Source organism: Mytilus edulis, chromosome 11 (genome assembly GCF_963676685.1).
Source record: "Mytilus edulis chromosome 11, xbMytEdul2.2, whole genome shotgun sequence".
Taxonomy (NCBI): domain Eukaryota; kingdom Metazoa; phylum Mollusca; class Bivalvia; order Mytilida; family Mytilidae; genus Mytilus; species Mytilus edulis.
This window is the reverse complement of record NC_092354.1, coordinates 40,491,492-40,517,186: the sequence shown is the minus strand read 5'-3', so window position 1 is coordinate 40,517,186 and position 25,695 is coordinate 40,491,492. Positions and strand designations below refer to the sequence as shown.

The 25,695-nt window shown below is 32.5% G+C and overlaps 1 protein-coding gene across 1 annotated transcript; it reads right to left on the bottom strand.

The window, feature by feature from the left end:
• Nucleotides 1–10,907: 10,907 nt before the first annotated feature.
• Nucleotides 10,908–22,715, bottom strand: LOC139495566 (huntingtin-interacting protein K-like). The gene is made up of 3 exons (XM_071283833.1): nt 22,467–22,715; nt 19,539–19,646; nt 10,908–11,533 (listed from the first exon to the last, which is right to left on the bottom strand). The coding sequence occupies exons 1-3, from the start codon at nt 22,617–22,619 to the stop codon at nt 11,438–11,440; spliced, it is 357 nt and encodes a 118-aa protein (XP_071139934.1). The 5' UTR covers nt 22,620–22,715; the 3' UTR covers nt 10,908–11,437.
• Nucleotides 22,716–25,695: the final 2,980 nt, after the last annotated feature.

Here is a 25,695-nt window from a genome sequence, read left to right as displayed (position 1 = left end):
CTAGAGTTTGTAGTTATTATTCAGATATTTTGCCTGTACTCAATCAAGTTTATTTACCTGCTTTTCTGACAATTAAGGAAGTAGACCTAGGTTAAGAGAAATAACTAAGAAAATCATCAGTACGTTTGTTTTTATTTGTTTTACAGTTTGAATTAAAAGAAATACCGACATAGCTAGATAATACAATTAATTATCTAATTACTTACACAATTCTATATCAATATTCTTGTACTGTAATTGTTATAAAATACATCAAATAACATAATTACAAACCTAATCTTGAATTATATCAATTTTTTAGAAATTTACCTGTGACGTCACTTTTGTGGCGTTTAAACAGTCGTGTGCCGGACAGTTCGTGGTTCTGTTGTGCTGTTTTTGTGTGCTGTGCTATGTTGTTTTACGTGTTCTATGTTATTCTGTGGTAAGCATGTCGAAATGTACTATTGTATTGTTTATGTGTGTGTGTTTTCTGTCCTGAATGTTCTTCATTTATTTGTAGTGTATTTCTGTCATGTAATGTTGTCATTTTAGTGGTATATTTTACATTGCCATAAAAGTGCGAGGTTTGGCTAGCAACAAAACCAGGTTCAACGTACCATTTTTTCTTAAAATGTCCTGTACCAAGTCAGGAAAAAAGCAGTTTTTATCTTATAGTTTTTTTTTTGTGTGCGTTGCATTGTCGTTTATTTTTTGTTGCACTTACCTGTTTCTTTTGTTTCGTTGTTTCCCTCTTATAGTTGATGTGTTGTAGTTTGTAACCCGAATTTGTTTTCTCTCAATCGATTTATGACTTTTGAACGGCGGTATACTACTGTTACCTTTATTTGTGTCGTCAACCATTTTCGTAAATATACTCTAAGGTTCTATGTTACATAGATTATTTCCAATCTATTTCAGGTACATGCTTAAATTACATTGATGAAACTTTACTTTTACAAACGCATTGCTAATTTAAAGAGTTTTCTCCCTGCACCAAGGTCTACCCCTTAAATATGTTGTTGTTTTGTACAGGTAAAGAGCAACCACTGGAAAGTCTAGACATAGAGTGAACATATCTTAATTGACTATAATCAACTGATGATTTTATAGGGTGTTCGGGATATGCAGAGTAAAGCGAGTTTTGTGCTGCTATAACAAACAATGCTTTAATAACATTAAAGGCGCACTAGCTGTCAAATTAATGGTCACCGATTTGACTCAAATTCTCATATTTGATTTATAACAATGTAAAACATTTATCCAAACTATCAAAAGTCTAAAATAAACAGTTTACAGAGCATGGGGTAGATAATATATAGGTTCGTTTCGTGTGTATTTAAGTCCAGACGCCATCTAATTACCTACCGATTTGACCTCAGATGACCATATAAGCGATGTAAATATAAATAAAGATATGAATAGATTAAACCAACACGTGCAATTGGATTTTTATAGGTCTGTTTGATTTTATTTTATAGATTAAAAGTAGATGTTTCTCATTGTTTTTAACCGTATAAGAATGATTTTAAGTGCATCGAACTAGTAATCAAATGATTTACCGTAGTTTCACTTTCATTGTTGACATTCTTTTTCTTTAAATAACCAGTACACGTACAAAGCATGCGTTGTCAATCTCTAGCTAGGGGTTAAATTGAAGTTCACATGAATACGGATTTAAAGAGGTCGACTCATTCACTTGCAAGTGAATTACTAATTATCAATGTTTCTTAGCGTAATTTGACAAAATTGAACCTTTTTGGCTGCAAAAAGCGAATTGTTATTTCGCTATCTCACTTTCATTATTGATTGAACAGAAAAAAATCAAACTTTAGATTTTTCATATATCTCGTAGCTAGTGCCCCTTTAACGGTACCAATTTTTCTGCACCAGATGCGCATTTCGACAATACATGTCTCTTCAGAGATGCTCGTGGCTAAAATATGTGAAAGCCAAAGTTTATATAAAAGATGAAGAGCTATAATCCAAAAGTTCCAAAAAGTATATCCAAAATCGTGAAAGGAATCAGAGCTTTGCATGAGGGAGATACATTCCTTAATTTATAATAATTTCTTACATTTTGTAACAGCAAATTTTAATTACACAAAAAATCCGTATTTTCATGCCAGTACCAAAGTACTGGCTACTGGGCTACTAGGCATCATTAAAGCTATACTCAAGTTATAATCATAATAGTACTATTTCTTCTTTGATAACTATTGAAACAAGCTGTAAGAATGTAAAACCTTTTATTTCAACAAAATGTTATCGGTAATGAAATTTTCACAAGTGCCATTCAGGGTTTTGTTGTTTATTAGAAATTTGGTTATTAATTTGATAGAAAAGGAATATAAACCATTTGTTCGAAAATAAAAATTAAGCTGGTTGTAAATAAAGGCAACAGTATTATACCACTGTGCAAAAGCCATAAAACGATTAAGAGAAAACAAATCCGGGTTACAAACTAAAACCGAGGGAAACACATCAAAAAATAAGAGGACAACAACGGAACAACCGAAACACTGAAGAGCAACAAAAACAAACGCCAACATATATAGAAACGGTGTATTTGATAAAAACTGCCATATTCCTGACTTTGTACAGGACATTTTATAAGAAAAATGGTGGGTTGAACCTGGTTTTATGGCTAGCCAATTCTCCCGCTTATATGGCAATGTAAAAAAAACATCGCTAAAATAATTAATGCTGTAACGACGTCATAACTATTTGGATTAACACAATACTTTATCCATGGAAAATGGAAATTAACTCGACTATACTGAACTATGTGAATTGCACCGAAAATGCAGAATTAAAACCACAAACGATTAGACATAACACATTATATCCAACCCAACCCACAAATGAAATATCATTACTAAATACATGAATGTTGAATGTTTAAATACTGAGACACATCGTATAGCAAAGCAAATTCACACTCGGCAAAACAGCCAAATTCTGGAAAAGGTCACGTTCGGTACCTAGCGGACAGACGATATACTAGTTGATGTTAAACCACAATCTAAGACGTGCTCAAAATGTCGTTAGTCAGTTTTGACACAAGACACATCGTATAGATCAACCAATGCGTGATGGTTTCCAAAAATTTACGGAGTGTGATTTTTAATCTTTCCTCCTCATAACTCTGTTGGAACAATTTCTGCATAAGGAGCACACTCCTGTATGTAATGTCCGTATAGTGATATTTAAAGCATCTAATCGATTAAATGAGATTATGTTAGCCTATAATCTGTTTGAAATGAATATTAAACTGATAAAATAATTAATAAAGTTGTAGACGAAACCATAAAATGGAGACAACACTTTCATTTGATTTTGCCATTTGATTAGAGACTTTACGTTTTGAATTTTCCTCTGAGTATTTTTGTGATTTTACTTTTTAACTGAAAAAATTATTTTTTGTTGGCTGTCATGTTCATTCACAGACCTTATTTGACAAGTGGTTGTGTGTAGCAACTCAAATTATTCTCTGGATGTACAATCCATTAAAATGCCAATGATAAGAACGACACAGTGTCTGAACTTGCAGAAACTATAATATTGCAAGAGAAGTTAACCGATATTCACATTTATAATTCAATTCAGAGGTAAACAAATACAAACTTAGAAAATCGCATGAACTCCAAAGTAGACCAATTTGATAACAGGATCCAAAGAATCATGGGTAATTTCATTGTTAGTACCCCAAAATGAAAATAACGTAACGTCATTGGTTGAATTTCCATTGTTTATGACATTTTTAACCAATCACGATGATTTGGTGTACACTTTTGAAAATATTACCCAGGGTGCATTAGATTCTGAAACGGCGAATTTGATAACAGGATCAAAAATCCAAAATTTGAATACATGGTTATTTTCAGCATATCAACATATTACAGAACCCCATAATTAAAATTTTTCTTGAAATCAAAGTAAGTTTAATTTTCTACCCACATTTGGACCAACTTGAAAACTGGACCCAAAACAAAAATATAAATACATGTTTAAATTCATCATATCAAATAACATCAAAACATTCAATTTTCGTTAAAATCAAACTAGAAATTTATTTTGGACCCTTTAAACCTTAATGTAGACCTATTTGTAAACAAGGTCCAAATCCAAAAATATAAATACACGGTTACATTCAGCATATCAAAGATACCCAAGAAATCAATTTTTTATGATATCAAAGTTTCATTTTGGACCCTTTGGACCTCAATATGAACCAATTTAAAGACGGCTCCAAAATTCAAAGTCTAATACATCGTTGGTTTCCGCACATTAAATACCCCAAAAATTAGGCTTGGAACATATCTGTCGTCATCTTCTTCTTCTTTCAGTAACTTCCTCCTGTGGTTAGACGCACATCAATTTCTTGATTATACATAATGGGCTTATATTAAACGGACTTATATAGCTAAAATCACTTTGTTATTTCACAGTATAATACGCAATTGCATATATCAAAAGATGATGGGCTTATTTTACACGGACGATATTAAAAGTTATTCACTTTGATACTTCGTTAAAAATAGCCTAAAATCTAAAATGACACTGATTCACTTTATGACATTAGTAAAACCATGGTCTGACACTATTAAATATCTGCATGTCTCTATATTCTATAGACCTAACTTTATTGAACATTCTTGTTGCTACAATTATCTCTATCTATAATGAACTTGGCCCAGTAATTACAGTGGAAAATATTTTCTAAAAACTTACAAAAATTTACAAAAAATTTATGACTATTGGTCTATGTGAATATAAAACAAAGGGCGCAGATGGATTCATGACAAAATTGTGTTTTGGTGATGGTGATTTGTTTGTACTGAACATTCTTGCTACTTACAATTAATAGTATCTCTATCTATTTTGAACTTGGCCCATTAGTTTCAGTAGAAAATGTTAGTAAAAATTTACAAATTTTATGAAAATGGTTAAAAATTGATTTTAACTCCTTAGGGGGTCAATTGACCATTTTGGTCATGTTTGACTTATTTTTAGGTCTTACTTTGCTGTACATTATTGCTTTTTAAAGTTTATCTCTATATATAATAATATTCAAGATAATAACAAAAAACAGCAAAATTTCCTTAAAATTACCAATTCAGGGGCAGCAACCCAACAACGGGTTGTCCGATATTCATCTGAAAATTTCAGAGCAGATAGTTCTTGACCTGATAAACAATTTAACCACATGTCAGATTTGCTCTAAATGCTTTGGTTTTTGAGTTACAAGACAAAAACTGCATTTTACTCTATATTCTATTTTTAGCCGTGGCGGCCATCTTGGTTTGATGGCTGGGTCACCGGACATATTTTTCAAACTAGATACCCCAAAGATGATTGTTGCCAAGTTTGGATTAATTTGGCCCAGTAGTTTCAGAGGAGAAGATTTTTGTAAAAGATAACTAAGATTTACGAAAAATGGTTAAAAATTGACTATAAAGGGCAATAACTCCTAAAGGGGTCAACTGACCATTTCGGTCATGTTGACTCATTTGTAAAACTTACTTTGCTGAACATTATTGCTGTTTACAGTTTATCTCTATCTCTAATAATATTCAAGATAATAACCAAAAACAGCAAAATTTCCTTAAAATTACCAAATCAGGGGCAGCAACCCAACATCGGGTTGTCAGATTCATCTGAAAATTTCAGGGCAGATAGATCTTGACCGGATAAACAATTTAACCACATGTCAGATTTGCTCTAAATGCTTTGGTTTTTGATTTATTAGCCAAAAACTGCATTTTACCCTATGTTCTATTTTTAGCCGTGGCGGCCATCTTGGTTGGTTAGCCGGGTCACCGGACACATTTTTTAAACTAAATACCCCAATGATGATTGTGGCCACGTTTGGTTAAATTTGACCCAGTAGTTTTTTAGAAGATTTTAGTAAAAATTAACAGACGACGACGACGACGGACGACGGACGCAAAGTGAAGAGAAAAGCTCACTTGGCCCTTTGGGCCAGGTGAGCTAAAAATTGTTGTCGTTTGGAAGTATAGAACCCGCTAGTTTTCTGCAATCAACAATTAATTAGCTTAATGTTTCCCTATTTTGAAAATTTGTTTTCCACTGATCAATCCAAATTTTATTTATCACAGCTGTGAAATTGATCCAAGAATACGAAATTTATACAAATTTTTAAAACAGTATTATTTTCGCCCCTTATACCTTAACGGTTGAGGCTATAACCATAAATCAATCCAAACCTTCTTTTTTGTTATGGAACCTTGTTGTACAATTTCATAGAGATCCGTAGACTTATTATACTCGAGTAATTGTCCGGAAAGCAGAAAATTCTTCTTTTGAATAATGTTTGGCCCCTAGTCCTTATACAGTTTGGGCCATAACCTCGTTAATCAATCCCATGCTTCGTTTTGAAATATGGAAAATTATGGTAGAATTTCAAAGTGATTCATACATTTATACTCAAGTAATTGTCTGGAAACAAAATGTCTTTGAACAAGAGTGCACACGCTGAAATGTCTCGCCTATTTTTCTCACCATTTTATGTTGAAAGTCTTAAAGATAAGGGTTTTATTACAAGTATCTCATAAACATAACATTATTAAAGATCCATGAGAATGAGATCAAGGTCAGGTAAACACTGTCACACAGAAATGTACACCTTGCAACTATTCCTTATACCATACCAAATATGGTTGTCCTATTGCTTAAGGTAATTGAAAAACAGACACAAAAATTAATGACATTGACGTATGAACCATGAAAATGAGGTAAAGGTCAGATGACACCAACTAGACAGACATGTACACCTTACAATCATTTTATAAACCAAATAAGGTTATCCTGTTGCTTATAGTACTTGAAAAACTTACTAAAACACAAAATGTTAACATTGACTAAGTACCTGTTCGCCCCGATTTGATTTTTTTTCTTATTGTTGTCTAGTTGCCTAATGTTTATTATTTGAACAGAATATGTTAAAGTTTGTTGAAAATTCGCCGAATATTTGTATTGGTGCAACCATTTTTATTAGTGTCCCTTTGATTTACTAATAGTAGAATACTGGAATACAATGTATTTATCTTTATTGATATTTGTTAACAAAATATTTCTATTCCGTCAATTTAAGCAGTATAACTGAGACTACTATATATCACATGTGCCAGGTTAGTTTCAGAATAAAATAATAAATGAACTTGTAAATCCTTTTCACGATTTACAATTCCGACGGAACTCCAAGTTGCCTAGTTTATCAAAACAAAATGTTTTTTTTTATTAAAAATCCATCAAAGACAAGTATTTCAACAATCAGTGAGAAGTATTATGTCATTGAACAAGCAATCCATTTGTTTTCATAAATTCCAAGTATCTGTAACAGTGGTTTGATTCCGCCAGTGTAATATATCCAGAGGATGAAAATCCCTAGTGCTTTTTATCCACAAACAAAAATTCACTAGAGTTTTTAGTCCGGGTCCAGTGTAAAATATCCACCACTCTTTATAAGATTCTAAAGAGAGTTTTTTGAAGGGGAAATATATTTAAAAAAAAAACAGATGCTCCGCAGGGCGCAGCTTTATACGACCGCAGAGGTTGAACCCTGAACGGTTGGGGCAAGTATGGACACAACATTCAAGCTGGATTCAGCTCTAAATTTGGATTGTGATTAAATAGTTGACACAGCATAGGTTTCTGACACAGAATGAATGTGGTCTAATGAATTTAAAAATGTTTTTTGCCTTTGAGCAATTCACTATGCTGTTGAATATTAATCCTTTCAAAAAAATGTTTGAAGAAATTTTCTTTTTATTTATGAAATCTGAAATGAGAAAAATTGACCCCCCCCCCCCCCCCCCATTTTTTTCCACATCCCCCTTTCCCTTATTCCAAAACTTATCTCAATTCAAATATCTAATGGAGTTTGCAACAATAACTACTCATTTAAATACATCATAAAATATTAAAATGTAAAAAAGTGCTTGTTATCACTGAATGGTAAAGATTGTTTGAATTTATTAGTTGGTAGTAAAAGTGAATATACATTGTATATTGTATAAAACAATGATTTAAGTTGATTCAACTACTATTCTGGACAAAGAAAGATAACTCCAATTGAAAATTTCTTGCTATTGCGCAATATTGTGCAATTAGATATTTCTTGCTATTGCGCAATACTGTGCAATTGAAAATATTTGCTATTGCACAATACTGTGCAATTGAAGATCATGCTATTGCACAATACTGTGCAATTGAAAATTTCTTGCTATTGCACAATACTGTGCAATTGAAGATTTCTTGCTATTGCAGAATACTGTGCAATTGAAAATTTCTTGCTATTTCACAATACTTAATATAATAATTTTGGATCCTGATTTGGACCAACTTGAAAACTGGGCCTGTAATCAAAAAATCTAAGTACATGTTTAGATTCAGCATATCAAAGAAGCCCAAGAATTCAATTTTTGTTAAAATCAAACTTAGTTAATTTCGGACCCTTTGAACTTTAATGTAGACCAATTTGAAAACAGGACCAAAAATTAAGAATCTACATACACAGTTAGATTTAGCATATCAAAGAACCCCAATTATTCAATTTTTGATGAAATCAAACAAAGTTTAGTTTTGGACCCCGATTTGGACCAACTTGAAAACTGGGCCAATAATCAAAATTCCAAGTACATTTTTAGATTCAGCATATCAAAGAACCCCAAGGATTCAATTTTTGTTAAAATCAAACTTAGTTTAATTTTGGACCCTTTGGACCTTAATGTAGACCAATTTGAAAACGGGACCAAAAATTAAGAATCTACATACACAGTTAGATTCGGCATATCAAAGAACCCCAATTATTCAATTTTTGATGAAATCAAACAAAGTTTAATTTTGGACCCTTTGGGCCCCTTATTCCTAAACTGTTGGGACAAAAACTCCCTAAATCAATCCCAACCTTCCTTTTATGGTCTTAAACCTTGTGTTTAAATTTCATAGATTTCTATTTACTTATACTAAAGTTATGGTGCGAAAACCAAGAAAATGCTTATTTGGGCCCCTTTTTGGCACCTTATTCCTAAACTGTTGGGACCTCAACTCCCAAAATCAATCCCAACCTTCCTTTTGTGGTCATAAACCTTGTGTTTAATTTCATTGATTTCTATTTACTTATACTAAAGTTATTGTGCAAAAACCAAGAATAATGCTTATTTGTGCCCTTTTTTGGCACCCAATTCCTAAACTGTTGGAACCAAAACTTCCTAAATCAATCCCAACCTTCCTTTTGTGGTCATAAACCTTGTGTCGAAATTTCATAGATTTGTATTTACTTAATCTAAAGTTATAGTGCGAAAAACCAAGAAAATGCTTATTTGGGCCCTTTTTGGCCCTTAATTCCTAAACTGTTGGGACCAAAACTCCCAAAATCAATCCCAACCTTCCTTTTGTGGTCATAAACCTTGTGTTTAATTTCATTGATTTCTAGTTACTTATACTAAAGTTATTGTGCAAAAACCAAGAATAATGCTTATTTGTGCCCTTTTTTGGCCCCTAATTCCTTAACTGTTGGAACCAGAACCTCCAAAATCAATCCCAACCTTCCTTTTGTGGTCATAAACCTTGTGTCGAAATTTCATAGATTTGTATTTACTTAAACTAAAGTTATAGTGCGAAAAACCAAGAAAATGCTTATTTGGGCCCTTTTTGGCCCTTAATTCTTAAACTGTTGGGACCAAAACTCAACTAGAGAATTCAAAAGGCAGCTCACGTCAATAGATATAAACAATTCACCAAAGTTTCGTGCAAATTGGTTGAAGTGTATTTGAGTTAATGTCCAACATGTGCACGACAGACTGACAGACGGAAGGGCAATGGTATACCGCAATACGTCCTGAAAAAAGGCATACAAAAAAAGGGTAATAGATTTTCTCACATCCACATTTTTATCAAAAACAGTATTGAGTATCGAGCTAAGAGCATATGAAGAGGTTTAGCATGACAAAGAATCAAATTTTTAACTATGAATAAAAGTAAAAGGCGACAAAGTCAAAAGTGTGTAATCATCTCAGAATAATATTGAAAGGTGACAGAGTCAGGTGTCTGTTATCTTTGAAAACATCTAAAAGTTGACAGAAAGAGACTCCTTCATATTTTCATCACAATGACTGTTTTTTTTAAAAACTAAACATAAGAATTAATGGAATGTGACAAAAGCACTTAAAAATTGTGATGTCACGTATATCAATTATATCCTTGGAACAGAATGCAAAATACTACACATTTTCATAATATATAGAATAAATTGTCAGTTAATTTACATTTAACTCAATCAGTTAATAATTTGTTACAATCAAGCTTTCATATAACACTGATTTCCTTTTTTCTGCTGTTTCAAGTGATTTAACAATTCACTATTAAAGGAGAACATAAAACAAGAATGTGTCCATAGTACACGAATGTCCCACTTGCACTATCATTTTCTATGTTCAGTGGACCGTGAAATTGGGGGTCAAAACTCTGGCAGTCTGACATGAATAGTTCAATACCTTACAATCATTCCATACACCAAATTTAGATAGACGTAATTTTAACCTTGATCACTGATCAATGCATGAAATGAGGCCCAAGTCAGGTGAACCCTTGTTGACCTTGCAAGGATTTCATAGACCAAATATTATTATCCTATCACTTACAATAAGTGAGAAATTCACATGGTAAAATAAAATGTACAGTTTTTATAACCAGTCACTGAACATTGATATGTCAATTGTCTATAATATTTGGAAACTTTGTAACACTAGGCATCTATAAACAAGGTGAGAAGCATCCAGGTCTTCTACCTTCTGAAAATCTAAAGCTTTATACAAATAGTTTACGTAACGCCGCTGCCAGGGATTGTAATCCCTATATCTCTCATACTGTGACTTTCTCGAAGGGGGGAAAAAACTATAACAAATCATTAAATGTTTATTTTCATCTCAGAATCATCTCATTTTCAAAAATCCTCATATATACACAAATACCAAAACTAAATAGCTAAAAATTATAATAAGAAAAAAAACAATGAACAGAACTGAAACAAATTGAGATTTCTGGCCTGATCTTAAATTTTAACATGGAAAATTAAAGTCGGTCCATGATTTCACTTGTTAATGTAGCTATTCCTATTGCAGCCTTAGTAGAATCCAGTTCTTCAGAAGCTCATCAAATAGTTAAGGGCTATTCCATTTAAATATATATGTGAGGGTAGAAAGGGACTTTCAAAATATCCTTACAACTAAGAAACATTATTTATATAGTTTTGTATAATGGTAATAGAGGCATACTGAAAAAAGACCCAAGAACAACATTCAAAACTTAAATTTCCTTTCCTACCCTCCCCCATTCAATAATTAAACATCTGTTACTCCCCTCCCCCATACATTATAATGGAATAGCCCTAATGAACAAATGTGTCTTTCTATATGAATCCTATATAAAAATATCAGTTAGTCAATTCTACTAAAGCTTCTACAATATCTCCTTTATGTTCTCTAAGCTTTCTTTCTGCTAATGATCTACCAATCTCCATTTCAAGCACCTGTCAAAATAAAATTACAAAATTACAAATAACAAATTACAAATGAAAATAAAAGATTTACAAATTAAACAAATTAAAGATTGTATATTGTCCTTTTGAAACATGTAACATGCATATGGGTGGAATCAGAAAAAATGAAGATTTTAACATATTGGGGCATATTGTTTCCCCCATTATATTTAGGAAAGTAAATTAAATGTCAAACCAACAAGTTCAATACCAGCTAACTTGCAGCCAAATTTCATTTAGATATCTTGTACCAGCCAAAAGTTTTATTAAAAAAACATGTCAAATTTGTCAGGAGTGTGACGCTTTTTGTGTGACAGGATTTTTTTTTAATAATTTACATGTTGAGTAAAAATTATTATGATGAATGCATGTATATGAAGATGGTTTATAATCATTCTTCAATACTAGGTTTTGTAGATTATAGATTGGTGTTATCATTGCACAAATATTATGTAAATAAATATACATTGTGAAAAGGTATGTACCAAAAATTAATATTGGCAAAATTTGATAATTTCTAAATTAAAGTGTTATGGTTGTATTTTAAAGGAGTATTTGTGTGTAAAACTGGTAAGTATTTATTGTATACATGTATAAGCTATCCATAAAAGGCTATACAGACATCCTGAGGTGCACAATTCACATATTGGATTAACTTCTATACAAGCACCCAAAAATGTCAGGAGTGTGACAACTGTCTTTAAACATGTACCAAAGAATACATAGGACTTAAATATGTTCTTCTTCTTTATTTTTCAGTAGTGGCTATTCCAAAGAGAAGAAAAAAAATTATTACAACTGTGATATGTTTATATCATAGATGTGGGAGTGCATTATATATGTCAGGAGTGTGACGCTTTTTTTAAGGCATTTTCTGTCAATTCATAATTTCACAAGGACAAGTTCAACAGGTTTCTTTGTGTTAGAAATGTTAAAACAAAGTTATATTCCTATCATTTACCTCTTAAATGTGTTATTTATCATAATTTGTTTTGACACAATAAGTTTTAATTAGTCATTTTTCTATTTTTTGTGCACAGTAATGCAAATTTATCAAAGGAAATAAGTGTGTACAACTATAAAATCATATAGGAAAGTGAGGAAATGAATTTTGTACAAAATAGAACAATCATTTTGAATTTAAATGGTATATTTAAAGATGTTTCAAGGATTAACCATTCAGATGTAATTCGTCACACTCCTGACATGAATTTAACAATTTAAGAAAAATATGAAAATTAGCTTTATTTTTAGGACAGATAGTTGAAAGACAGCTAGTAATTTAGAAACTTTTGGTAAATCTTCCATTCCTTAAAACATCCACTAGACTTGCTGACATAAGCCAGGCAAAATTAACTGGAAGAAATGATTCAAAGAAAGAGACTTGGAAAGAGAAAACCCGCAAATATTGGCTGAATATAAAATTAAAAAATTATCAGAGGAAGTTGGACAATCTTAAACAAAGTAAAAAACTACAAAACCATGCTAACAAAAAAAGGCTTAAAGAAAGAAGAACTTTGAATTCCAAATTTGATAAACAATATAAAGAAAAACAAAGGCAGTAGCAGAAAAACAGTAGAAAAAAAGGAAGAAAGATAAAAAAGAAGTTGGGTTGAATAAGGACTTAGAATCGAACAAAAACAGCTCAAAAATTCAAATGAGAACAGATCTGTAACTGTGTCAGATTCCAGATCTACAGTGAGAAAACCTGCACAACACAAGAAACAGTCTGCCACAAAACCCAAATGCTTGGACGAGTTCTTTGAAACACATCATAAAAAATGCTACACCCAGAAGGGCCTTCTAGAAGGGATCATTTATAAGCATTTTTGTTTTGTGGCAATTGTTTTCTTGTTTGTTGTGCAGGTTTTCTCACTGTAGATCTGGAATCTGACACAGTCACAGATCTGTTCTCATTTTAATTTTTGAGCTGTTTTTGTTCGATTCTAAGTCCTTATTCAACCCAACTTCTTTTTTATCTTTCTTCCTTTTTTTCTACTGTTTCTCTGCCACTGCCTTTGTTTTTCTTTATATTGTTTATAAAATTTGGAATTTGAAGTTCTCTAATTTTTGTGCTATTTTCACATTTCCTGACCGGTGTGAGAAAAATATTTCTCCTCACTAGTGAAAAATCTGTTCTCGGCAAATGATTAGTCGAAATTTGATTATGACGTCTAAATGTTTTGTTTTCTTCTGAATTTTCCTATTGTGACGTCATGAAAAAAGGCGACCATGCCTGATGACGTCGCATATAAAGAACACAAGTTTTTGAAAATCTTTGAAAAAGAAGGATAAAAATCATTAGAGAAACAGATTCCTATACTATAACTCGTGTATTACGATATTTCGTAATACCGTAATACACTTGTTGCAGTGTAGGAATCTATATTTCTTCTTTCTTTAAGCTTTTTTTTGTTAGCTTGGTTTTATAGGTTTTTATTTTAAGATGGTCCAACTTCCGCTGATCAATTTTTAATTTCAGATTCAGCCAGTATTTGCGAGTTCTCTCATTCGAAGTCTCTTTCTTTGAATCATTTCTTCTAGAAAATTTTGCCCTGCTTATTTCAGCAAATCTGGTAGATGTTTTAAGGAATGGAAGGTTTACCAAAAGTTTCTTCATTTTACTAGCTGTCTTTCAATTATCTGTCCTAAAAATAAAGCTAATTTTCATATTTTTCTTAAATTGTTAAATTCATGTCAGGAGTGTGACGAATAACATCTGAATGGTTAATCCTTGAAACATCTTTAAATATACCATTTTAAATCAAAATAATTGTTCTATTTTGTACAAAATTCATTTCCTCACTTTCCTATATGATTTTATAGTTGTACACACTTATTTCCTTTGATAAATTTGCATTACTCAGTGCACAAAAAATAGAAAAATGACTAATTAAAACTGATTGTGCCAAAACAATCATGATAAATAACACATTTAAGAGGTAAATGATATGAATATTACTTGGTTTTAACATTTCTTACACAAAGAAACTTGTGGAACTTGTTCTTGTGAAATTATGAATTGACAGAAAATGCCTTAAAAATATGTCACACTCCTGACATATATAATGCACTCCCACATCTATGATATAAACATATCACAGTGGTAATGATTTTTTTTCTTCTCTTTGGAATAGCCACTTCTGAAAAATAAAAAAAATAAAACATTTAAGTCCTTTGTATTCTTTGGTAGATGTTTAAAGACAGTTGTCACACTCCTGACATTTTGGGGTGCCTCTCTTTGTGTTTTTTTAAATGGTCCTAAAAAGAAAGTCCTGTTCTATGGGTAAAGATATCAGAAATTGAAATTAATGATATAGCAATGTGTTTAGTGATTTTTTGTGAAAGTTTAAAGCATTTTTCAATCTTTATAAAATATGTCAGGAGTGTGACAAAATACTGAAAATAGAAGGCTTTTTCTACATACAATTACATTAAAACGGTACAATGAAATGACATTTTGTTTTTTGCAAATGATCACAAAATCTCAGGGCTTTCAAAGTTTACTATTGTAACTGAAATATATTAAGATTCTTTTTATTGGCAAAAACTTCAATCACTAGTTACTATTATTTTTTTCAAATTAAGCTATTCAATTTGATTGTTATTATATGATTTAGCAGAAAAGATGTAAATTTTGGTTTTAAAATTTTCCTTTTTATATTGACTTTCATTTGGAAAAGGTCTGAGCAATGTTTTCTTGACTGTTTTATTACCAAACTTGTTTTTAAGTAGTATGGTTTCTGTTAAATATTTTTGAGATGTATGCTATTAAAATTTAAGATTATTCAATGTGTCTGTTTCGTTCGGCCTGAAACTTTGGAATTATAAAATTTAAAGTATTGGTAATAGGGCAAGACAAAAAGAAATACAAAATATTAAGTTTGAAATTGGACCCCCCATGTCACACTTTTGCTTCATTTTTTCTGATTCCACCCATATGTTATCACTGTCTTCTTTTAAGCTCACCTGGCCCGAAGGGCCAAGTGAGCTTTTCTCATCACTTGGCGTCCGGCGTCCGGCGTCGTCGTCGTCCGTCGTTAACTTTTACAAAAATCTTCTCCTCTGAAACTACTGGGCTAATTTCAACCAAACTTGGTTACAATCATCATTGGGGTATCTAGTTTAAAAATTGTGTCCGGTGACCCGGCCAACCAACCAAGATGGCCACCATGGCTAAAAATAGAACATAGGGGTAAAATGCAGTTTTTGGTTTATAACTCACAAAACCAAAGCATCTAGAGCAAATCTGACATGGGGTAAAACTGTTTATCAGGTCAAGATCTATCTACCCTGAAATTTTCAGATGAATCTGACAACCCGTTGTTGGGTTGCTGCCCCTGAATTGGTAATTTTAAGGAAATTTTGCTGTTTTTGGTTATTATCTTGTATATTATTATAGATAGAGATAAACTGTAAACAGCCATTATGTTCAGCAAAGTAAGATTTACAAATAAGTCAACATGAACGAAATGGTCAGTTGACCCCCTAAGGAGTTATTGTCCTTTATAGTCAATTTTCAACAATTTTTATAAAATTTGTAAATTTTTACTAACATTTTCCACTGAAACTACTGGGCCAAGTTCATTATAGATAGAGATAATTGTAAGCAGCAAGGATGTTCAGTAAAGTAAGATGTACAAACACATCACCATCACCAAAATACAATTTTGTCATGAATCCATCTGCTTCCTTTGTTTAATAGTCACATAGACCAAGGTGAGCGACACAGGCTCTTTAGAGCCTCTAGTTTTTCTTGTTAAATTTTAGCCTCCAATAATGACATGTATGACTGATTTACTATACTGCATTATAATTAAATGTCCAGATGAATTGAAAACTCACCAGTGTGGTGAGTCACCACACTGTTCTCTCTCTCTCTCTCTCTCTCCCTCTCTGGTCACTGGTGTTCAGACTGCCTTTTTCTCCATCTTATATTTGTATATTTAAAGAAAAATGCTTCCTTCTCTCTCTCTCTCTCTCTCTCTCTCCCTATCTGGTCACTGGTGTTCAGCCTGCCTTTTTCTCCATCTTATATTTGTATATTTAAAGAAAAATGCTTCCTTCTCTCTCTCTCTCTCCCTCTCTGGTCACTGGTGTTCAGCCTGCCTTTTTCTCCATCTTATATTTGTATATTTAAAGAAAAATGCTTCCTTCTCTCTCTCTCTCTCTCTCTCTCTCTCTCTCTCTCTCTCTCTCTCCCTCTCTGGTCACTGGTGTTCAGCCTGCCTTTTTCTCCATCTTATATTTGTATATTTAAAGAAAAATGCTTCCTTCTCTCTCTCTCTCTCTCTCTCTCTCTGCCTCTCTGGTCACTGGTGTTCAGCCTGCCTTTTTCTCCATCTTATATTTGTATATTTAAAGAAAAATGCTTCCTTCTCTCTCTCTCTCTCTCTCTCCCTCTCTGGTCACTGGTGTTCAGCCTGCCTTTTTCTCCATCTTATATTTGTATATTTAAAGAAAAATGCTTCCTTCTCTCTCTCTCCCTCTCCCTATCTGGTCACTGGTGTTCAGACTGCCTTTTTCTCCATCTTATATTTGTATATTTAAAGAAAAAAGTGCTTCCTTCTCTCTCTCACTCTCTTATTTTCAAAAAAAAATGTATCGATAGAAAGATGTATATCATGTATATGGACTAGATAATATCAATAGGTTTATATATTTCATAATGGCAGATTTTACAGTATTGTGTTCTGTCTCCTACTTTCATGTTGCTAACGTGACAGAGACAAAAATGAGTAACGTTAGCGACATTTGGACATGTCACATGAGCAACAACATCTTTAAAAGTTAAAATGTATGCACACAGTGATGTTTAATATATGCCTGGAGTAATAAAATTGTACAGTCTGGTTTAGAATTTCTAAATATACAGAATGTCATTTGCAGGTGTACTTTATATCAAATGAATACACAAGAAACCAAAAAATGAGTAACGTTAGCGACATTTGGACATGTCACATGAGCAACAACATCTTTAAAAGTTAAAATGTATGCACACAGTGATGTTTAATATACGCCTGGAGTAATAAAATTGTACAGTCTGGTTTAGAATTTCTAAATATACAGAACGTCATTGGCAGGTGTACTTTATATCAAATGAATACACAAGAAACCAATTCGTAATAGTAACATTAGCAACATCTACTATCATGACATTACATTTTGTTGCGAACGTCTTTTTGGTGGACGGAATACATTTAAGGTCCTCTTGTAACGATATTACATACAACTTACCTTCTTTGCTTCCCCATCATGTGAAGGAACTGACTCCAAATCTATTTCTGCAAAGGGCGATATCGTAACTCCTATACAGGAGAGTTACAGATCTAAATATATGTTGCTCACGTGACACTGATTTGGACGGAAACGTCGAGCAGTAACGTTCGCAAAAAATAAAACAGCCAATGATATTGATTCCTCAAGTCCTTTGAACCCCTTACGTCATCCAAATTTAATATGATTGCTATTTTCAATTATTTATAAAACCCGGGATAAAAATAACTACAATGGGCTGTCTGAGAACCATTAAGAAAATTGCGATCGTGACATACCACAATGGACGGAAAAGACGTGACGTTAGCAACAATATTATTAAATTACCTTTTTTAGCCTTTACCAATAAAAATCTGCCTTAAAGTTATGATTAAAACACAAAAGAAGACTTTTTATTAAAATAGAAGTCCATGTTATTAGGCTCCACTTATAAATAATACTTCAAAATTCCACTCCAAATAAGCTGGATGTCAGTAAAGTAGGTCATGATGTCTATTCCATGTCCAATATTTTGAAATTGAAAATCCTCTAATTCTAACAAAAAACACAAACACAGAGTAATTTTTATTTTTATTTACTCAGAAAGACACATTTTATTCAATACCATAATGCATTACTCCATTACACAGTCTGTTTCACAGTTTCAGCAATTGCTTTTTTGATGGATACAAAAAAACAATATTTCCTTCTTATTGTAAAATCTGCCTAATGCTATCAAATGTGTGTATATTTTTTTTAAATTGGAAGTACATGTAATAAAAAAAATATTTTTTTAAAATTACACCCATCATCATGATCATATCGAAAGTCATATATAATTTTTTTTTATAATTTTAGTTCATTTTTATGTTTTGCAGTTTAGTATGACATCCATTTTTATTGTCACTAGTACACATTTTTGTTTAGGGACCAGCTGATGCCTGCCTCCCAATGTAGGATTTTCTTGCTGTGTTGAAGACCCATTGGCGACCTTGGGCTATTTTCAGATCTTTGGTCAGGTTGTTGTCTCTTTGACACATTCCCCATTTTCATTCTAAATTATATATACATATACATGTATTTATCTTACCTCTTGTCCATTACTACAAATATAATTGGTTAAAAGCGTCTGTGTATATTCCATATTAGGTAGTAGGGAGGCGGGGCTTATTTCAATACACGATTAGAAGTGGAGTTACAATTTTTGCACTATTTAATCATACACGTTATATAAATGTATTGAAAGTTCTGTTTAATATTGTTATATCACGGTTGTTGATATTAAATTTTTATTGTTGACTTTAGTTTTTTTGTGCAGATCAATTGAAGAAGGTTCTTAAAATTGAACATTTAACACTTTAATATAAAAATAAAAAAATGTGGCAGGTATGATTGCAAATGAGACAACTCTAGTCTAAATTCAACAAATAAAGATAGTCTGTAAGATAAATTTGTTACATAGTGTGCTAGTGACAAAATACAATAAATACGGCATCAGTAAATTCAATACGAAGCTCGAACCCCATATGGAATTTACTGACCATGTATATATAGTATTAGGTCACTAACACACTTTGTAACTAATAATATCGTTTTAGTGGTTAATATATGTAATATATGTCTATTGACATATGTGTGTTTATCTGTATGGCACGTTTATATGTATTTACAATTTTTATTTATTTAAAGAGTTTACTCCCTTAAGTGTTCTGTGTCCTTTCAGAACTTAAGTTTTACTTACAATTAGATCCACATCCTCTTTACTTATTTTTATCTTTGACAATTCTTTCTCTCTTGCAATGAATTCTGCTCTTTCTTTGGTCTTTTTCTCTGTTAATTTGTTCATAGCCTGAAATAAAAAATAAATAAATATGAGCTTATTAATATAATCTTATTTCATTAGGGTTGCAATTTCAGCACAATATCTTCAACCTTAACAAAAGTTTTTTTTATTCAACAACTACATGAACTAGTCAAGTATTCATTATTCAGTCGTTAGGGGACTAAAATTAAAATCCTTCCACCCACCCAATATAGTTCAATAATCTGTATGAAAATCTACCAATTATTTTGAGTTGGTCTTAGTTTATGAAAATATAGTTTTATTTTATGAGGAGGGTAGGAGGGGTCCTGATCCCGAAATCCCGGGCTTAAAAACCCAAAATACCAAGGTCCTAAATTTAAATAAATTTGAATCCCAACATTCCGAAATTCGAAAAAAAAAATTCCCGAATCACGAAAGGGTCAATCCTGAAATTCAGAGCTTAAAAACACCCGATCCTGTAGTCCCGATAAAGGTCCTATCCCCCTTCTTTTATTATGATAAAAATTTCAAATGGGCCCCTGAAAATAAAAAAAATTAAGGGTCCAGCTGGCCCCTAGAGGAAATCAGTTAAGTTTAGTCCATGATTCATATATTGTAATCTTGCGAAATCCAGACCCATAAACACATGGCAAAATCATAAGCATGATAAACCACTCATTTATTCCTCAGTTATCACTAATTATTTATATACCTCCATATAGAAAGGTATCAGGTCCGTTCGCGCCCAATATAGTTTCGCACCCTACACGTTCGCAACTCACATTTTCGCCCCCGAAACATAATCCGACTTAAAGCAAGGACTTTTTTTTTATAAACTTGTCATGACACAAAAAAACTTGTCAGAATCTCGAATTATTTAAAAACATGGCATATATATTTATACCAATACACCTCCAAAAAATCGGTAAAATTAGGTGCAAACATGTGGGGTGCGAACGAACTTTTCCGCAAAATTTAGGTGCGAACATGTGGGGTGCGAAAGTGAATGGGTGTGAATGTGGAAGGGTGCGAACGTGATTGGGCGCGAACAGACCCGGATTCATATAGAAAGAATCCCCCCCTTTTGTGGACTTGTAGTTGCACATATTTATATGATTCAATGTTCAGCCAGTTTTTTATTAACGGATGAAGCCAGGTGCCCAGTGAAAACCACGGACTTGGAAAGTGAAACTGACTACCCATGTAAATTAACATTTGAGTCAAGTGCACCAGCATGAGCTTGGTTTCGAATCCGGGTCCGTCCGCCCTGATTTTTGTTCGCCCTAGTAACTGTTCGCCCTAGTTCCGTTTCGCCCTGAGACCGTTCGCCCTGATACCTGTTCGCCCTGGGTATGTTCGCCCTGATTTATATTTTTTATTATAGTGTTGTGTTGTGTGTATTTAATTGAATATGTTCAAGTCAGTCTACAAATTTCAGGATAAACAAGGAGAAAAACATATGCTACATGTAAAGTGTAGCAAGGCACTTGTTTTAGTGGTGTATTCCTTCGAAGGTCTTGAAATTACATATTGAATGATTATTAACTTTTTTTTTCATTCACGATGAACATGACAACCGGCGAATAACTAACATTTACTGTATTCTGAAGTCTTCATTGTAAATGAACAGTATTTGGTTGATTTTTTTTATATATAAACTGACATTATGTATTAACTAACAGACATATTTCTCTGGAATTAGTGATTCCTTTAAATATTTTAAATTCCCTGCTTGTGAAAACGTACTATGAATTTAAAATAGCGAGAATAAAACTTGTGAACCACATGTCTTATAAATTATTTTCTGTGCACTATAATGTATAAATGTAAATGCATATTTTGTTTTGTTTAGTACCAAAGTCAATGGACATAGTCGTAGGGGAACATGTCAACACTTATAAATGAGGGTTTGAATGCTTAGAATGTGATTATCAAATATTTAGTTTTTAATCATTGTCGCCCATAATTTGATTTTCCTTTATTTTATAATTTAGCACCATTTTAAATCCATATTCTTTCAAATTTAAATTAATTTCAGAGCCGATAAAACCTCACCCAGGCCCTCATATATACAATGTACTAGAAATTATTCTGACACAAAATTAACTAATTGACCTAATTCAATAGTAAAGTGATTTAATCAGGAGACTCGTGAGTTGCATCCTCATCTATTCTACTCACTGTTTTCGCTTGCAATGGGGTAGGACAAAATAAATCTGTTGTCGATTTCCTTTTACTCTGACAAACTTTAATTACAGAAAACTACCGTAAAGGGTATTTCCAAGTAGAGGAGGGAAAATTAATTCAAATGTTCCCATAAGTCTTTAATAATTCGTAAAGGGTATGAATCAATAACCGCGCCAACAAGACATATCAAGTTGCTACATTATTGTTTAGTAGCCAGTTTGCTGCAATGATCATTTAAAAGAAAATACAGTGAAGGAAAAAAAAAATTTTCTTTTTTTTTTACTGAGGCAGTTGCCTCGGTTGCCTCAACGTAAGCTATGCCCCTGTTATTAATAGATAAACATAAATTTTTATATATATAAATATACATTTCTTTTATTAATGTAACATTTACATATCATTAATGAGAATAGGGCGAACGAACTCAGGGCGAACGGATTACCAGGGCGAACATGTAATCAGGGCGAACGATCCCGATACCCTTGGTTTCGAACTCACAACCTCAGTGTTGACTGGATAGTCGCCGAGTCGGGGGTGTTCACTGCATATGAATCTTATATGAATTAGGGGGGGGGGGGGGGGGGGGGGGGGGGGGTAATTCAACTCAACGTTGTCACAATACTTTTTTCAGTTTTGAAATTCGGTTCTGCCATTTGTTTAAAGAATGCACCCACTTACATCACCAATGCTTTGTGCAGAGATTTCCGTTTCCTCGACAAAATCAGTGACTTTTTCTAAATCTGCCGCCCCTGAATCGTGTTTCTTTGATTTGTCCTTCTTACTGTCATCTTCTTGATCAGGCTCCTCTACTTGTTCTTCTTCAGTTGTCATGTTTTTAACTGGAAATCAATCCTCTCAGTGCAAAAATAATTTGTGATTTTCTTTTGGTATTTTCACGTGTGTTGTTTTGTAAGAACGATAACTCTGCAGAAAATATCTGAATACCGAATTAAAATACTGTCTAAAAACGGACAGAATTAGAAATTTATTTTATTTATTTTCCTTGATATTTTCGAATGTTTTTGTATCAAGCTTAACTTATTTCTGTTTTCTGTGAACGATATAATCACTTCTGAGGTGTAGATACGACCTTTATCGGGACTCTTGGATCGTACACCACTTCCGGAAAATAAAAAGGTAAACATTAACAAATCGCATACTAACTTGCTTTAGTTCTGCTTTACTTTTCATGTACTAATATTGCTCATTTGTCAAGTTCATTGTCCTCGTGGGTAGCAACACGAGTCCAGTATAACAAATCATTATTTACTAACGCTTATATTCAAATTTATGTCTCACCTTCTATGTTCGAGCACATCATATTAATAAACAGTTATAAACATTTTACCAATAAAAATGTCGTTATTTAGTACAGTACTCACACTGATAACAATTTATTGTGTGTGTCATGAAGTAGATCATAAGTTTGTGTCATTAGAAAATGGCAAAACTACAGGTAGTTCACCATTTATCAAATCTTACCCAAAAGACATTGAAGATCATAATGCTTTGTTATTTGTTCCAAAAATCAACATTACAGAGAACAAATTTGTATCCATGTATTTCTGGCTATACCACTCAAGAAAAATACACTGCTGCAATAAAGCATTACATTCAACTTTGAAAAACCACCACTTGTTGCTAAAAATTCTGTTAAGTGGCCAAATTGAACTCAACCCAGGCCCTAGAATGCCACGCTGGCCATGCGGTTCATGTGGAAAAAATGTCACTTGGAAATGTAAAGCTCTAGAGTGCGACTCTTGTAAGACTTGGTACCATGTAGACTGCCAAGGAGGTATGCAAACAACAATGTATAACATAATGGACAACAGTAACCTGTCCTGGAACTGTATTAAATGTGGACTCCCAAACTTTAGTAGTTCATTTTTCAACCAAACTGATATATCATCATCAGTCACAAACAATTCTTTTTCATTGTTAAGCGATATTGGTAGTCCTGGACAGCCACATGCTTGTTCATCACCAATATCACAAAAGGACATCAGAAAACAAAACAAAAAAGGTATAAATACCCAAAATAAGTTACTCAGACCTTTAAAAATAGTAAATATTAACTTCCAGTCTATTAAGAACAAAAAACCAGAAGTAGATATTTTGATTGATACCACACAGCCTGATATTATAATTGGTACTGAAACCTGGTTAGACTCAAAAACATCATCTTATGAATATTTTCCAAAAGATCATTACACAGTATTTAGAAAAGATAGACCACCAAATAAAAAAGGACAATGTCATGGAGGTGTACTCATAGCTATATCAAATAATTATTTATGTACAGAAATCAAAGAACTAGACACAGGATGTGAAATGATATGGGTAGAATTATCGATATCAAATGCACGTAAATGTTATATATGTGCTTATTATCGACCCCAGCCAGATGATGATACATCTTTAGATTTACTAAATGAATCCATAAGTAGAATAAATGTAAACTCAAAGTCAGCCATAATTATTGGTGGGGACTTTAATTTAGGAAACATCAATTGGGAAACAACAAGTGTCATCCCTGGAAAACCAAACCAAAAACAACATCAACAATTTTTAGATATGATAAATGACCATTCATTAGCACAAGTTGTAAACATACCAACTCGAAATGATAAAATTTTAGATCTTGTGTTAACAAATTATCCAGCCATCATTGAAAAAACTGAAACCATACCACCACTAGGTGAGGCAGACCATGATATTGTATATTTAGAATGTTTACTATCACTAAAAAGATGCCAAACCAAGCCACGAAAAGTATATAAATATAAAAATGCTAACTGGCAAAAAATAAAAGAGGATATAGACGGCATATATCAAAAGATCATACATAAAAAAGATAGTGAAGATACAAACACACTTTGGTTAATATTCAAAAACTCATTACAAAACACTATCACTGAGAACATACCACAGAAAATGATGAGAAATAGTAAAAATTTACCTTGGATAACAGACAGTATTAGACGGCAAATGAAAAAGTACAAGAAAAAGTATCAAAAGTACAAATTAAAAGGCAAAGGGAAACTAGACCAACTTAAAAAATTAAAACATGATATACAAAAACAACAAAGAACATCTTATTGGAATTATATTGAAAATATGATATGTGGGATACCAGTTGATGAAAACCCTACTACTATATCAAAGAGTTTCCCAAAAAATCTGTTCAGTTACATAAAAACACAAAAGTCTGAAAGCTCTAACATACCACCACTCCGAAAAGAGGGCTCACTAACATCTGACTCAAAAGCAAAAGCTAATATTTTAAATGAACAGTTCAAAAAAGCATTTACACCTGTAACAGATGACCCAATACCAGACAAGGGCGTCAGTAAACATCCGCAGATGCCTGATATTAAGATACAAAAACAAGGCATTGAAAAACTCCTAAATAATATCAACATCAACAAAGCTGCTGGGCCTGATCTCATCCATGGTAAAATTTTAAAAGAGTGTAAATCATCTATCTCTCCCATCTTATCAATCATATTTCAAACATCACTGAACTCTGGAAAGATCCCAGATGACTGGCGTCACGCAAGTGTATGTCCAGCATTCAAAAAAGGTGACAAACACGATCCTATAAACTATCGTCCAATATCATTGACTTGCATCTGCTGCAAACTATTAGAACATGTTGTAGCTAGTAGCATTATGAAACATCTGGAAAAAAATAAAATACTATATGACTTACAACATGGTTTTCGATCCTCCCGCTCCTGTGAAACTCAGCTAATATCATTTATTCAAGATCTTGCAAATTCAAATAATAAAAACATCCAAATAGACATCATAATAATGGATTTTGCAAAAGCATTTGATAAAGTTTCACACCACCACCTCATGTATAAAATTGGTTTCTATGGTATAAATTGTAATGCATATTATT